Source organism: Taurulus bubalis, assembly GCF_910589615.1.
Source record: "Taurulus bubalis genome assembly, chromosome: 1".
NCBI classification, from domain to species: Eukaryota; Metazoa; Chordata; class Actinopteri; order Perciformes; family Cottidae; genus Taurulus; species Taurulus bubalis.
This window is the reverse complement of record NC_136589.1, coordinates 24,474,699-24,492,198: the sequence shown is the minus strand read 5'-3', so window position 1 is coordinate 24,492,198 and position 17,500 is coordinate 24,474,699. Positions and strand designations below refer to the sequence as shown.

At 45.1% G+C, this 17,500-nt stretch overlaps 1 protein-coding gene across 3 annotated transcripts in view; it reads right to left on the bottom strand.

The window, feature by feature from the left end:
- The window catches only part of rnf220a (ring finger protein 220a), a gene marked incomplete at its 5' end in the record, with an annotated part of 142,949 nt that overhangs the window by 29,409 nt on the left and 96,040 nt on the right, over positions 1-17,500 (bottom strand). For 2 of the 3 annotated variants that reach the window (XM_079217436.1, XM_079217437.1), the window contains 3 exons: positions 2,467-2,562; positions 9,008-9,056; positions 16,427-16,556. In XM_079217436.1, coding sequence (XP_079073562.1) covers positions 2,467-2,562; positions 9,008-9,056; positions 16,427-16,556 — 275 coding nt within the window. Of the gene's footprint in view, positions 47-2,466; positions 2,563-9,007; positions 9,057-16,426; positions 16,557-17,500 lie in introns of those variants that run through there. The other variant, XM_079217438.1, reaches the window with a different exon arrangement.

Sequence of the window (17,500 nt, the reverse complement as noted above, 5' to 3'; positions counted from 1 at the left end):
AAACTCACTGCTGCGAACCGCCCGACTGAGTGTCCGGGGGCCGCACATCGCTGCGAACCGAAGCCTGAGTCTAAATGTCGGCGCGGATGGGAAAGGATTGAAAGTGGCGCTCACATCGGCAGAGACCGCTCGTGTCCGACGCCATGTTGGCTTGTTGTGATCACGTGACGCGCGGGAGACGGAAATGGGGGAACGTCACGTGTCGCTGCGGCTGTCGACCGCTAGGGGGAGGCAGAGGGTTTCGTTCAACGGGCCGCGTTTAATTAATGTGTTTGGAGCTCTACACACACTCACACACGCACACACACACACACACACACACACACACACACACACACACACACACACACACACACGCACACGCACACACACAGGCTGGTGAAAGACGCACAACTATTGTGCTGCTCCACTGAACGGCTGCTGTTTATACAACTTTGGTGTAAGTGACACTATAGGTGAATAATGTAACTAATGTAACTAAACTTACATTTAATTATTACAAGTTTTCTGAAAGTGTATGTTTGAATATTCAATAGAGACACTATCTTATTAAACATGTGCTTATGGTATACATTTACAGAGCACAAATCTGAACATTGATCAAAGCCAGATTCAAAATTCTTGTTTTCATTTTGTCAACATATTAGAGTCAAAGGGATTTTACAGAGGGACTCTGTGATTTCTCTTTTAATATCAATGGTGAGACAAATCAGAAAATACCGTCTACAGCCATAATAAAATATGTTTTAGTCATGTGTTTAGGGATGGAATGTTCTATGAATCAGGCTATATATGAACAAACTCCTCTGTAAAAACCTTGAAAATATAGGAATAGAAGTAGGTGCTACTGAAGTGGAGATTCCCAGAGGAAAAACTAATTTTGTGAACACAACCTTTAAGTGTTGTAAAATTACGTGTTATAGGGTGAGAAAAACAATATACATCACCATGAAACTTCCCCAGTCAATTAGCTTTTTTTTAATTTTTTATACAAGTTTTCTGAAATGTTGTGTTAAAATATGCAAATACGGCATAATCCAGTGCTTCCCAAACTAAGGGTTGGGCCCCCTTCACAGGGTCCCAAGACCAACCTGTGGGGGTTGTGAGACATTTATAGAAGAGGGAAGATGAGAAAGGTTTTTGCAACACAAATTAGATTCCATGTTTTGGGACTTTTCTGTAATCTTTGTTTGTTATATTGGATTATATAAAATGTCAAGTGATTCAATGTCACAAGGGGCAGAAGCACCGGTTTCTTTGTTTCCACTTTTTCAATGTAACATCTGCAATAGTAGGCTACATTTGAGTGAAAAGTAGTGGGGTAGAAGTATAAAGTACCTCAACATGTACAGCACTTGATTAAATGTAGTCAGTTAATTTCCATCACTGGCAACAATTAAATTCTGCATTTATCTGATGAACGAGGAACATTTGGGGTCTTTCAGAAGGCCTGGGGGTGAATTCCCTTGTATCGGATCATTAAAAGTATAGCACTGTGAAATAAATTAAATGAGGTCAGATCTCCACTTCTGTGCACCTCAGGTCTACTGGGATTCAAACCCCAGAGGCCGGTGCGTCTTTAGCTTTGTGCTGACTAAAGCACCCCCAGTCGCAGTTACGGATGCCCCCTCGTTGACACGGCAACAGTGAGTGGGCGACGGCCCCCTCTCACTGCCGGCCCAATCGTCCATCAGCGAGAGTCGACGAGCAGTCAGGCCTCCTCCTTCTGTTCTCCTCGCCCTCCGTCCGTCTCCTCTCCCCGCCGACCAATTGAGTTATCGGCCCACTTGCCTCGCGTGGCCACTACTACCGTATCATTATGATACACTCACTGAACGGCCGCGGATAGGTCAGGGTTTTCTTTAGAGGAAGAGAGGAGGTAGAGAGGGGAGGGAGGACAGACTGACAGGCACAGAGGAATCTGCCACCGGGTGGTAAAAAGAGTCACCATTGACTTTATCATTTGTATAATATAAGGTGATTTCAGCAGTTTCACTTAATGAGAAAATCTACTTTATCGCTATAAGGTCTTTATGAGCTGTGTCATCTTGAATGTATGGATGTAACGTCTGTGTGGACTTAATAGTTCTTATTTTATGGTGTGAGGGGGGGAACCCACTTAACCCGGAGATACATCATGGCCAGAAGAATTACCCGAACAAACTTTGATGAATTTAAGAGATAAAAGCAGTCGGAGGGGGGGCTTTCCAGACATCTGAGATTTAAGGAGATTGGCCTGCTGGTCAACGAAACTGCTGAGAGGGCGTGAAAGAAAAACAAAATTGAGAAAATAATCTGACCAAGCGACCAAATGAGTCCTGTGCCCACAATAAAGATGGATATAAAGGACACACAGGACGGAATGGTGTCAATGTGTGTGTGTGTGTGTGTGTGTGTGTGTGTGTGTGTGTGTGTGTGTGTGTGTGTGTGTGTGTGTGTGTGTGTGTGTTTGGCAGAGAGTTTGACCTGGTATCTGTCGGAGTGGTGGGCGTCTTCGGAGGACAGTGGCGAGACCACCGGAGACTCTCCCTCACGCTTGATGTGCACCGACAACAGCATTGACTAGAGAGAGAGAGAGAGAGAGAGAGAGAGAGAGAGAGAGAGAAAGAGAAAAAGAGAAAAATAAAACCACCCACACCGTAGCTTTGGCTTCACGAAGATCATTCGAGTGATTTACCACGAAGGTCCATACAAGCTCAATGCAACAAGTAGAAAAGGATACATTGTTCTGAAGAATACACACGTGTGCTGGCTGCTGAAAGTTTGGTTGGTAGAAGCGGTGCTCAAAACACAAACGCTGATAGTTTCAGTTCGGGGTGGGCGCTGCTTGGTTTTGGCTCAACTGTAGTAGTTACTGTAGCTTTAAGTGTCAGCTTTAAATGGAGTTAATTCAAATGTAAGTTCTGACTTGAGGTATCAGTTGAAATGTAAGTGCTGAAAGGAGTTTTAGATTCAGCCGAAGTTCAAGCACTGAAAGGAGTTGAAATGTCAGTCGAAGGGATGGCGCTGTACAACATCCTGAAGGAAATTAGCACCACTTCCAGCGTGTTCAGGGTAAGACGAAAGTGTCATCTGAAGACCTTCAGTTGGAATGTAATTTGATAAGTAAGAGATGAAAGCAGCTGAAGAGTAAGAGATGAAAGCAGCTGAGAGTAAGAGATGAAAGCAGCTGAAGAGTAAGAGATGAAAGCAGCTGAAGAGTAAGAGATGAAAGCAGCTGAAGAGTAAGAGATGAAAGCAGCTGAAGAGTAAGAGATGAAAGCAGCTGAAGAGTAAGAGATGAAAGCAGCTGAAGAGTACAAGATGAAAGCAGCTGAAATGTCAGTTGACGAGTGCTAAATGTCGAAGCAAAATGTATAATTACCGTAGAATGTTTGACCTTGTTGTTTGTATCAAATGAATACATATAAAAAGGACAATATTTCATTTCTAGTCTAACATGTGCAATGTATTTCTGTATTACAACACATTTTACACAGAGAAGTAAAAACAGGGAATGGGGAATCTTTACCCTTGGGAGAATTTCAATAGCGCTATTGCCACAGATGCCGGGAGCGCCACGTCATTGATGATGACTGTAACCTGCCTGACTTTGTCTATAAAGTCCCTTCCACTGATTAGAGTTAATGTTTATGGGACGATAAGAGGAGTTAGGGAGGGAACGAGTGATTGAAAAGAGAGGGAAGAAAGGGGGGGAAGAGGAGGAGGAAGGGTAAACATCTGAAAAGCAGGAGCCTAACTGTGTGACATTACGGGACATCGCCCGTCCATAAATCGGTCTCGCAGCGCTCTGCGCACACACACACACACACACACACACACACACACACACACACACACACACACACACACACACACACACACACACACACACACACACACACACACACACACACACACACATAAAACGATATCCTCCTCTAACCCACTCAGTGACAAAGAATATCTAGGGAATTCCTCAAGTGAACAAAGTAGATAATGATGGTAAAGAAAGAGAACCAGAAGCAATATCACTTTTTTTGTAAGGCTTAGTCCTGACAAAGCTCTTGCTGTGTGTGGTTGTATTCCCATGTGTGACTGTGCTGCTGCTTTATTTTATTTTTTTACAAGGCAGCTATGAAATATTTGTATTTACAGTCGTCCCCTATTAATCAAGCGGAAAGGGGCAGAGCAGAGGCTTAAGTGCTCGACAGCAGTAATCTAATAATAATATGTGAGAAATGACCAACCTCCAGTGCTGCCACAGTAAATTGGACATTATGCATGATGCTTTTATGCCTCTGAGTGAGTGTGTGTGTGTGTGTGTGTGTGTGTGTGTGTGTGTGTGTGTGTGTGTGTGTGTGTGTGTGTGTGTGTGTCATCTTTTTTCTTCTTCTCTTTTACCAAGGTTTAAAAAGGTCAGGACTCATTTACCTGGGGAGAGGCGTTCTGCGAATATGCTTAAGTTTTATCATCATAATTTGACATTTAACAGTATTCATCGAAGAGATTACAAATGGAGATCTTCCATTGAAATTCTTTGGTCTTTTAAACCAACTAATTAAATCCACATGCAAAAAGATCTGCTGCATTTTAAAACCACATTCAGGTGAGTGACTGGATTAACATCTCACGGTGCGGAAATTTGAAGTTCACATTTGGCTATAAAGACTGTAATAAAGTGTGTTTTTTTGTGAATAATGCAAAGTAAAAATAAAGCGGCAAAGAGAAAAGCGTGCGTCTAAATCTGTCCACGAGCATGTGATGTGATGGAGTGTCCAGCGTGTGCGTGGCCAAATGGACGTCACGTGCTTTTCGGTCGAACCCAATCCCTTTAGCTCAGCAAGGACGACACAGTAAGGATGTGCGTTGGGGTTAATCTCCGGTCCAGCAGGGGTGGGTGGTGCATACCGCGGAGGAGGTGGCGGCGACCAAGGGGGCCAGTCTGTGTGCTTCATACTGGCCCCCTCTCCATTCTCCACGGCCTGCCTCTGAATACTAAACGACATGTTGCATGATGCGCAGTCACGGCCGGAGAGGGGGAAGGCTATGCGGCGCTCACCCCTGCTCCGCCTGCCATCCTCCAGCATGAGCCCACCCATAGTGCTGTGAGTGGGCTCTCTAAACTGGGGGTCAGCACCCAAAAGGTGTGTGGGAATGAAAGTGGATACCCTGAATTGCTTCAGAACTATCATGTTGCATTCATGTGCACGTTGGATATACTTTGGTTGGAAAGGAAAATTATGATTGCTTAAAGGTACTTTCAGGAAACATTGACACTTCTTACCAGTAATGAAGAGCAGAGTAGAGCTATATATATATATATATATATATATATATATATATATATATATATATATATATATATATATATATATATTCTATTCATGTGACCCTCTGCTAAATCCCGCTGCCAAACGCAGGCTGGCCAATCATAGCTTTGCATGCTGCTTCAGGAAGTGCGCAGTTAGTGACCATGTGGGCTCCACGGTGACGTAGATAGCAGCAGGGGGCGAGGCTTAGCAAAGGACCAATTGCATGTTGGATTACCGGTCCGTGGGTTCCTTGATACCGGGCCGCACAGAAAGAATGAATGAAAAAAAAGTTTGGAAGATGTTTTATTTTGAAAAATGAACGAATACATCCGTCTGTGCATCAGAGCCTCTTGACACATGTCAAGAGGTTACGTGATGCGTTACCCGAAAAAATACTCTGCCGGTGTTCTATTGAAGGGATTTAATAATTTTGTTTGTCACATTTAGACTTGCACAGTGTAAAAATAAATTGTTTATGTGTACATTACAATGCATGGAATATGATAATTAATAAGGGACATTATTATGAAGGATTTGCAATTGTATGCATATTAAGGTCACTGTTTTTATTAATGTGTGAATGGAAGTTAGAAATATTGTATGCTGGAGCCAGTGAAGAGTAGGGTTGGGTACCGAGAACCGGTGCCAATATGGCACCGGTTCTCCTGAACCGGTGCCATATTGATGCTGATGCTTGTGTCTGTTCTTTTTTTTAAAAAAAAATATTGTTTATAGTTTGAAATTAAAAGGTTTGAAGCTGTAGTTTGAAAACAAGTGTGTTGTATGTATTTATTTATTTATATGTAAAGTATACTTTAAACAGTTAATATATTGTTAAATTTTAAGAAAAGGAATTTCCTTGGCAATAAAAAAGTATCGGTTCAGGCACCGTTTAGGCACCGGTATCGTTTTAAAAGTATCGGTTTAGCACCGGTATCGGAAAAAACCCAAACGATACCCATCCCTAGTGAAGAGTCACTTTAAGGAATTGTAGTTCTCTTGTTCGCCTGAGGTGGCGGAGCTGAACATTGACTTTTGAGATGATAGAATCTACCCTTTTCTAAAGAAGAAGAAGAATGGCTCCGCCCTTGAAGCTGTGGGCCAATGAACGAGTAAAGCGACACTCCAGGTGTTAAAACAGGACTTATAACAAATAGGAAGGGCTCTAAGCTCCGCGATTGTGTAGAAAACTAACTTGTATGGGAGCGAGCGGCCTCTTCTCTCCGGTGACGCGAGCGAAACGGACGGTTCGCTGAGGAAGTAGGGACCCCGATCGGGATTGTATAAGCTTTTCTGTTCTTTTATTAAATAATTATTAGTATAACTCTTTTTGGACTCTGGACCTTATTCTCCACCCCACCTCCCAGGATTTTTTAATATTTCTTCAGTATCCTGAGATCGCCAAAAAAGCTCTGAAAACCTGCTTCCTTTTCAACATACTGTCTTTGTGAAGCAGGGTTTAAATTTAGCAGTAGACTGGACATAAAGGTCTAAGTTACGGATTAGACCGGATATAAAGAACTGTTCGTGACCTTCATGGACAGGATATCTAGGCGCAGCCAGGGGCCGGAGAGGATCCGGTTTGGGAGTCTCGGGATCGCCTCTATGGTGTTCGCGGATTATGTGGTCCTGTTTGCCTCCTCGGACCGTGACCTCTTGGTGAAGAGGGAGCTGAGCCTGAAGGCGAAGCTCTCCATTTACTGGTCGGTCTACGATCCAACCCTCACCTATGGTCACGAACTCTGGGTCGTGACCGAAAGAACGAGATCTCGGATACAAGCGGCCGAAATGAGCTTCCTCCGTAGGGTGGCCGGACTCAGCCTTAGAGATAGGGTAAGGAGCTCGGACATCAGGGGGGACCTTGGAGTCGAGTCGCTGCTCCTTCGTGTCGAAAGGACTCAGCTGAGGTGGTTCGGGCATCTAGTCAGGATGCCTCCTGGACGCCTCCTATTAGAGGTTTTCCAGGCACGTCCAACTGGTAGGAGACCCCGGGGAAGACCAAGGACACGCTGGAGGGATTATATCTCCCGGCTGGCCTTGGAACGCCTCGGGATCCCCCAGAATGAGCTGGAAAGTGTTGTGGGTGAGAGGGAAGCCTGGGTCGGCCTGCTGAACCTGCTGCCACCGCGACTCGACCCCGGATAAGTGGCTGATAATGGATGGATGGATGGATGGATGGATAAAGAACACACGTCGGGTGTCTCCCATCACCCCGACCCGGCTCCTTGCAGAGGAACAAGCTCAGGGCTTCCACTAATTCGGTGTAACGGTGAGTTGTATTTTAAGCACTTTATTATTGTCTTCATGCCGGTCGTATCATTTTATTAGGTCATATTTATTTCATCATATTTATCGCCCACACCGTGAAGGCCGGTCCGTGAAAATATTGTCTGACACAAAACCGGTCCGTGGCACAAAAAAGGTTGGGGACCGCTGCTTTCGAGAATTCAAGTGGTACTTCCCAGAATGAACATATAAGTGATCATCCAGAGGCAGGGATTGTTAACGGTATTATGAAGCTCTCCAAAGTAATGATACGGTCTCTGTTTTTGTGTCAGTAAAAGTGTTATTGGCTAGATGTGAATAAAGTAAAGTCAGTTTTATTGATGTAGACCAAAGTCACAAATTAGAATGAAAAGGTTTTGCAATCGGTACAACATACGACTCCCTCTATGAGCAGGAAGGAAAAGGAACAATAAAGCCATGCACTAACAAGCACATTTAATGCATGCAATGAGAACGTTTGTGAACTGGCCACCATGTTGAAAACAGTCAAGTCCAAACTAGGCCCCACCCACTGATCAAAATGTTTTTTTAAGCTAAACAGTACAATAAAAATGTGTTTCTGAAAACGTTTGAAGCGAGAAATAGGCAGAAATTAACATAACCGGGGCTCATATTTGATCAGCGATGGATAATTTGACAGTTAAGAGAGTTAACGTGCTTTAGAGACTCCATGACTCTGATTGGCTGTTTTCCTTTTGGGCGTGCTGGAATCTTGCAAATGCCATTCGGAGCACTGAAGAGAGGTAGGGGGGAGGAACCAGATAAATATTGTTTTTCTTGCATTACTATCAGGATGACAGTTCAAGCAAATAAGTAAAAATAATGTATGCAGGCGTTATGTTCAGGCACAGACAGGACTTCTTTTCTTCGAAAACAGTCTTAGTCGGGACGTGTTCAGATGAGTCAGTGGATGCAGACGCTATAAGAGAATGCCCACTTGATGGATTCCTGAATCTGTCCCCCCCACAATTTGACGCTATCTGTCCTTTTCTTCAACTTTTTTTTGTCTGCCTGCCTGCATGTCGGCCTCTCTAATTGGAACAATCACAGCACAGTGCCTCTCGGCTCCACTGCCTGTTGGACCACGGGAGACTGGTACTTCAGTGTGTAAAGATATGAGACAGAGGCCTTACAGTACAGCTGATTTCCCCCCTCTCAGTGCAGCAGAGAGGAACAGAGGCATCGGAGCAACAGCGCTGACACACAGACAGCAAAGAGCTGCACCACATGACATGGAAAAAATGGAGTCACAATGTTGTCAAATCCAACAATGCACACATCTTATTTTCTATTCACTCTTGGAAAAAAAATCGTCCTTTTTCTCTTTTTTTGCATGCGATGCATACTTGATGTCGGGCCTGCGGGAAAAGGTGATATTCCAAATACAGACATGCTGCTACGTGAGAAGAAATGGAGGCGGGGCTCACCTTTGGGGTTCCTGGAGTGGCTGCTCCATCCTTTTGTGAAGGGTTCTTACTGCAAGACAGAAAGCAAGACAAAAGTACAATTCAGTGGGCTTGTTATGATATGTAGGGCACTGTTGAATCTTTTCTTGCAATATTTCACATTATTGTTTTTGGAAGGTGTATTCAACCTACCCAGAAATACTTGGAAATCCGGGGATATCAAGGTATTTTGCTTGTGGGCACCTATACACCGATGGACTAGATTTGATGTTTCACTCTCATCCCACGGTCTTCAGTTCCCCCCCCCCCCCCCCCCCCCCAACCCCAACCCCCGTCCCCGTCCCCGTCCCCGTCCCCCCCGTCCCATCCGTCCCATCCGTCCCCCCCGTCCCATCCGTCCATCCGTCCATCTCCCGCTCTATTTGACGGTAATTGAAAACATTGCCGCAGATGTCAGGATCAGTAAGGAAACATCAGCCGGGCGTTCTCCACTTAGGCAATCATTCTCCACATTTGTCACGTCACGCGTATTGTTGGTTGCGGTTTAGTGAGAGCAGGAAAGAACTGGTTTTAGCGGTGATTTAATTTGTCAGTGCAGTCGGCATGCGGGGGATTGCAGATGAAGAATGATGGAAAGTCAAAAATGTCTCAATTGGCCAACAAAACAGACACTTTCAATTCACACGTTGCTTTATTCACGATATCTTTTTCCTCACACTTTAACACTCTGATTCTTTTCCTTTGCTCCCCCTCTTTATTATCAATTGATCCATTGTTTCTTCCTTTCCTTTCCTTTTTTTGTTGCGTTTTTCCCCTTCCCCTTCTATCTCTGAAGATTCACCGTTCAATACTTTATTGCCATTTATTGTCAGCGATCACAATGTTTGATCGGAATTTATCTTAGTCTCTGTCTTTCTCCCCCCCACCCACCACTTTCTCTCTCTCTCTCTCTCTCTCCCCCCCTATCTCTCTCTCTCTCTCTCTTTCTCTCTCTCTTTCTCTCTCTGAGATACATCTCTGCGAGCTTCTTGGAGCGTCGCGGTGGCCCCTCAGCGGCAGGTTGACAAAGCGAGACAGGGTTGTCATGTTTGCTTTGAGACCCTGTTAGCACTCCAGACCCCCTCGGACACGGAATTGAGCGTGACCTCTAATCTGACAGCATGCCTTGGTAGACAAGGGATTTCCTTTTTCAATGGCTGGATGGGTGGATAATAAGAATAAGAAGCCTTATTTATATGTCACTTATCTGGGAGAAGATTTTACAAAGTGGCGCACGATAGCAAGGCCGGGAAAATATGAGACAGGGAGGGATGTAATGCGTAGCTGCACAGAGACAGTGAGGAATGGATGATGAGATAGAGGGGTGGACGCATTGTGAGAGAGTGTTTTCCCCTGGACACATTTTGTGATGTGGAGTGTCATTCATGTCCTGACACAATATCACTTGCTCTTTCAATTCCTTGGGTGCAAAGTCCACAGATTTAAAGAGGAACTCTGCTGATTTCACAAATAAAAGGTCAGTTTACCACATGTGGAGTACTACTAAACAGCTGTTTAAAGGATGGATGTGGCATTTTTTTACACTATTGTGAACATTGAATCAGGATTTTAACCGTAGACTGTATAAGAAGTGGAAGTGACGTCACACACTGGTTTGTACAATTTTGAAGCCTCGAGTTTGGCATTTTTGTCCGTCACCATTTATTTAATATTTTCAACTATAAGTGTCTTGAGAGGGTGGACAATGCCGTGGTAGCGGCCTGTCAATCAAAAGGTAGCCCCGCCCTGAAGCATACCCTGCTTTATGGTCTGTTTGACTCTCAATGGATCATCATTTATGAAATGAACATCATGCTGTATTGAAGAAGACTTGAAACTGGAGATTGAGATCATAAACTCAAACTGGGTTAACCTGGAGGAATAGCCCCATTTTCACGCTTCTGAGTTCAAGATGAGGTTATAACATTCTTTTATTTTATTTTTTACATCTATTTGGTATATATCAAGGTAACAGGTAAATGTACAATTGCTCTCTGTGTCTGCAATAATAATAAAAAGGTGGAAACACATCAGAAAAATATTGTTATTATGAGTTATTAGTTGTCATTTTGCTCGTCAGTAGTCCTCCATCTGATGCGACTGATTCCTTTTTGATCTGCGATGAGTTGCTAGAGCGCATGTGAGAGCGTACACGTGTATCAGTGTACACTGTACAGTATATACAGGAGTCTATATGTAAGAATGTATTAAATGCCTTTGGTGAACATGTCTGCGAAAACGTGTCATTACTGCTTTTGTGCTGTGTGTGTACCTGTGGATGCTGTTTGCGTCTGTATATTGTCTTGCCACTGTGTGTGTGTGTGTGTGTGTGTGTGTGTGTGTGTGTGTGTGTCACACACACAGCGGGCCTCACCTCCATTCAAAGAGAATAAACACGGGTGACACAGTCAAGCTGCTGTGTAATGCAGGGGAACCTACCAACACCCCACACCTGTCTTCCCCCCTTTTTTTTATCTCTGTCTCTGCCGTCTCTCTCTCTCTCCTTCTCCCTCCATCACTCTTTTATTCATTACCTGGAACCTCAACAGAGGCATCAACAATAACAGCCACCTCCACCTGCTTGTTGACAGTGTCAAACAGCGACAAGAGAAGGAGGGGGGGAGCGAAAGGGAAGAGAGAGCAGGAGAGAGGACAGCAGTTGCACGCCTGCCACGATGGGAGCAAATTGCCACGGTGACAGAGGGGGTGATAGAGAGATGAAAGGGAGTGAGAAAGAGGGGGTGGAGGGGTGGAGGTAGAGAAGGAGATGAAATGTGAGGCGAGAGAGGGAGAGCGGGCGACATAAAGAGAGAGATCGAGCCAGGGAAAGATGAAGGGAGACAGGAAAAACGCGAGAGAGAAAGAGAGGGATTGACGGGAGAGTTGGTGTGTCGCCCACGTCCTCTCGCAGCTTCAACATGTCTGTTTGCCCGGTTCTATGATTTTTTTATGGGGAAGGAGTGTGTGTGTGGGGGGCTGGAAATTCTAGCTGCCTGCCATGTCAAAGCGACGAGGGGAAAGAGTGTGGAAATGAGCGGCACAGCAAAGCGAAACAAACACAGAAACAGACAGACGGGGAGTGAAAAAAAAGGCAGAGAGACGAGAGACGGTAGACAAAGCAATTTAAGAGGTGTTGCGGTAATGAGGCCACACGTGTGAACAGGGGGAGGACAGGAGGTGAGGGCGCATGGGTGCTCACAGACGAGGATGACGGCACGTTGCTCCGCTGCGTCACACGGTGCCCTCTCTGAACTCCCTAAGACCCAAAGTAGGGCCTTGAACCCGTAAGGTCCCCCGAACAAGAGGTAGCCACACAGCTAGCAGGCCTCCGACGCAGCGATGTGAGCCGGTCATTATGGGAGACAACGGGGGGCGTTACCACGGTTTGGCACCTTGCGGCTCACGTTGCCGCAGTCGTGAATAGGGAGGAGTGAGGTGAGGGGCCTTCAGGCGGTTGCAATGTGCAACCTCGCCACGGGATGCCACCGATTCCTAAACACTGCCAACACTGTCAACATTTCCTAATATGTGCTGAGACCCCTCTTTCCAAGTTTAAAGGTGCTGTGATGGGTCACTCCACATATACAATCACACTTCCTTTCAAAGAGCTCTCCTATGGGGTGATTTTATAATAATATGTACTACTTTGCATTACTAAGGAATCAACATAAAATTAATTTGAGATGTAAATTATAAAAAAGTTGATAATTTATGAAGGATCTTTCCCGTTAATTACTGTGCATCGTTGTTGTAACTTGTTTTATTATATTATTTACTTTTACTTTGAAGGCAGAAAGTACAATGTTACGTGCTTGTTGATGCTTTTTTTGAATGTTACGTGTGGATTATATACATGTCGGGTGCAAGAGCGCGTTCTCAATCGCTTTAACAGATTTAAGACTGCAGTTCACCAGTAAAGTGATTCCGTTCAGACAAGACGTGTCCTGGTCCTCATTAGAAGCTCCACTTCATTACAATCGTCTGACGTTGTGATCCGTAGCCGTTATACAATGTTAAAAACTGATAAATCAGCCACCTGAAATTGTGCAAACAATCCTTTTTTCGGCAAGAGAAATATATTTAAAGAACAATCAAGGAAAGGTTACTCTAAAGGAAGTTTCTGAATGTACTTTATCTGGACCAGTGAGCTGATCAGTAAACCCGGGTTGAATCTGCATCAATCCTATACTGAGTTTGACTGACAGCTAGCTGGGGGCTCGGCCCCTCGCACCTCGGGAGAGAGAGAGAGAGAGAGAGAGAGAGAGAGAGAGAGAGAGAGAGAGAGAGATGAATGAGTCCTTTTTCAGTGGGAGTTGGGTGGAATGGATAGAAGGAGGAATGGAGGGATGGCGCTTGCCTCGAGATGCTGATTGCTTTTTGCCTTTTTGTGTCGTCTGCCGGAAGAGGTGGGACGGGGGGGCTCACTCTCGTGGAGGCAAATTGATTATGGAGGAGGAGGAGGAGGGGGAGGAAGAGGAGCAGGGGTATGTAGAGGAGGAGGGCGGTTGGGGGTGATGGTGTATGTAGATTACTTTGCCCCCACGAGCCAGCTGACGTTTACAGGGCATGATAGATTACCATTTTCTCAACTGTGTGTGTGTGTGTGTATGTGTGCGTGTGATTTCTGTGTCCGCACATGGGGAGCCGTGGCCCATGAACGAGCGACGGAGCTTACAGTCACCAGAGAGGACGGGGTGGCAGTCGTAATCAAACGCGTGGCGAGGGGGCGGAGGAGAACAGCACAGAAGAGCAGATGTTGGCAGAAGGAGCGGCCAACGGGCAGATATATATAATAAAAAAGTAAAGGGGGGAGATTAAAGTTACAAAATAAAAAATAAAACAACCTGAATGTGAAAAGGTAGTAATAATATATATATATATATATATATATATATATATATATATATATATATATATATATATATATATATATATATATATACGCACACACACATGCACGCATATATGCACGCGCGCCTTTCGTTTTCCATACCGATGGCTCTTTCGTTCAGCGAGCACCGGCCGTCATTAAAGGCAGATTTACTACAAATTGGACCAAATTCCCACTGTCACTTTCAATGATGGCTGCCACCATGCAGAGAGCCGGGGAGAGGGAAAGCAAGCGTGTACACACACACACACACACACACACACACACACACACACACACACACACACACACACACACACGCACACACACACACTTTTATTCTATCTCCTGCTTCCATTCCATTTGACACCAAAGTCACATTTTGTGTTTGCGTGTGTTCGCCAAAGGAACATCTCCGTCAAAATATCTTTGAATTTAATCTTTTGCATCCTTATTCCCTCCTCTCCTCTTCTCTTTTTATTTATTTATTTATTTTCCTGCGTTGGGTGTGTGTGTATGTGTGTGTTCACTTGTCGGACGGGTTAATGGCGAGTAGCTAAATCAGCCAGCCGTGACGTTAGCCAACATCCCATCATCTCACCCAGGGATGATGCTACAACCTTAAATAACCGTGTGTGTATGTGAGTGTGTGCTTACAGAGTATCTCAGACCCACAGAGGGAAGGGCAGACTACTAACCTCTATTAATTATTGAAAGACACACACACACACACACACACACACAAAGGAGAGAATTTTTTACCAACCGATGGATGGATGAACCTCACTCAGCTCTCCCATGTGATCTATTGCTAATTTTTGCAGAAAATGACATCTGCAAAAAAGATCTTTGGTGAACGGTGAAAGTTTTATCTGTAGTAAAGATCCCCGCCTATATATATATATATATATATATATATATATATATATATATATATATATATATTTTAAGTGTGAATATAATTGGTGGAAGTGAAAAGCCAACGCAAAGCCGTAAACCAACCGCCTTTTTTGAGACACACGTAAAAGCTTCCAAAAGGCGCGAGAGGAGTATTTACTGAATCTCTTCAAACTGTGTTAGCCACAGACAATTCAGACGAAACTAAAACACATTGACTTCGAGACGAGGGAAGTGGAAGTGCAAAAATACAAACTCATTTTCGAGGTTTAAAGACTCATTCTTTTGCTTAATTTTTAAGGTACCCACATCCTTTCCTCCTCGCGAAGCCGAGGAGCTTTTGGTCCCTCCCAGGTTCTTGAAAACCCTTCCCTGAGGCGATGAAGAAGGAACATCAGGATCGGGGTTAGAAGAGGACGGAGTGAAAACAGGAGTCAGGGAGAGAAAACGTGGGAAAAGCCCAGAGAAGGAGAAAGAAGATGGAAGGAGACGGATGGGGGAGCAAGAGGGCAGATAAGGAGAACAGGGGTGAGAGGAACGAGGACAGGGACAGATGGGAGGAGGGGGGGTAAGGGAAGTGTAAACGGCGGTAAATGAAGTGTGATTTTATATGTGGGGTGACGCTATCTGTCGCCCCATTCCTCCAGGTTAATGGGGACTATCATAAAGCTGGGCCGCTAAGGTGGACGCCGGGTCACACACAAACACACACACGGGGAAACACACATTCTGTATGTACACAAACACACACACACACGTAGCCAGACATGCGGTCAAGGTGAAATATGGATCCTAATGGTTGTGTCCCATCGTTAAAAGGGCTTGGAGTTGATTTATCCGCCGTAAAACAGCTCGTGCAACTGTCCAGAAGAGAAGCAGGGTGGGTGGCTGTGAGTTTGGCGACAAACTTGAGGTCACAGGTTTGAATCCTAATCCCCGCAGGAAACACTTAGCGTTACGTCGACGGCATGCCGCTGCCTTTTATGCAGATTTATGGCACTGAAATCTCGGCTCGGGAAGAACGGCGGTCAGTGGGCCTGACATAAAAGCTGAGTTAAAGCTCAGCCTCCAACCCTCGGCCGAAAGAAATACACATCTTTACGAGCCCAGTGAAGTATTGGTCATCGAGATCGACACCCGTTTGATCTTTCTGCGTACGCGATGACGAGATGCGGAGATGTGTTTCGCTTCGCCTTGCAGAAAGTATGGAAAGGCAGGATTTTTTTATTTTTTTATTGACTGTGCCAAACAAACAAAGGACATTCACTCAAGAAACCGCTGTCCGTGTCCTATGTCAAACTCATAGCAGACGCCGACTTTTTGATTGTCACTTAATGTGGCGTAAGGGCGGTTGTTGTTTCGTTGACAGGTAGTTATGTTGTTACTGTTGTTTTGTCACTATTCTAAGACGAACCAATGAGTTTTGCAAGTAATGACCGTTCAAAAGATTTTTGGTGTACTAATGTATCCTGATGCCGGATGCTGCGGTACTGAGACCAGATTTTTTTGAGTACTGTGACCGGATGCTGCGGTATCCTGAGACCGGACGCTGTACCGTAAAAGACTGTGTGTGTGAAACAACATACACACGTGTTTCAGGCCTACCTGAACATACGCACGTGTTTCAGGCCTACCTGAAGCATGCGGCGGTTAGCCTCTCTATCTCCGTCTCCATGTGTTCCTGTAGCTCTCCGGGCCTCAGGAGCACCTGGCAGATGGGACAGATTGGAGCCTGGCTGTCATACAGGGACATCTTCTTTTTACCTGGAGACAAGAGGACAAAAGGGAGTGAACATCAGTACATGTATGCGACATATTTCACCTTGTAACTAGCACACAAATACACACTGCTGGGTCTATCTTTCTTGTTTCACAAAGACAAATGAAATGTTTCCAACTTTTTATCCGTTGTGCCGTATGCGCTCTGCAAAGTTGACCCGGCAGCCCTTGAATTCACAGAGGGCACTCCAAGGAAAGACTGTGTTTTCGTGTTCGCCTTGAACCCCGGGATTTGCTCTCTAAAAACCCCACACATGAAGTGCACGTGCATTCTAATTTGGCTTTTACACACAGTCGGAAAAAGGTTAACGTGCCGCACCATCTCCGGCGTGTCCTCTCAGGTCGAAGCAGATTTAAAGAAGTGTCCGCCGTGGATGAGATAATGCTGTATAGAGTCTGCCAACACTACCTCACTTCATTGTCCTTGATCGGCGGGGCACAGGGCGGGGGCCCACCTGTGTGTGTGTTTCATTGCGTGTGTCGGGAAAGTGCGCACTTAGCAATTTTTTTTTCTTTTCTTTTTTTGCATGTTGTTGTCTTTGTGCCTTTGTGTTTGTGTGTGTGCGTAGTATACACCCAACTTTCTCAAGTTTGCCTTCAGGTCCGTCTGAGCCGGCTAAAAATAACATCTATTGAAAGTGTCTTGGTGCTTAATGTCAGAGGACACTTCCTGATTTCCTGTATTTAGCCAATCAAACAGGCATTTTTTAGTCCGGGGAACAATAGGCTCCGCCTCAGCCAGGATATCCCGTTTAGACTGGTTGTCACCACGGCAACGGGAGGACCAGGTGTGTGTGTGTGTGTGTGTGTGTGTGTGTGTGTGTGTCGAGTGTGGGGGGGCGGGGGGGGGGCTCCCTGTCCCAGTCTTGTCTTCGTCCTCTCTCTCGCACACCCATACACAAATACACGTACGTGAATCCCTCAGGGGA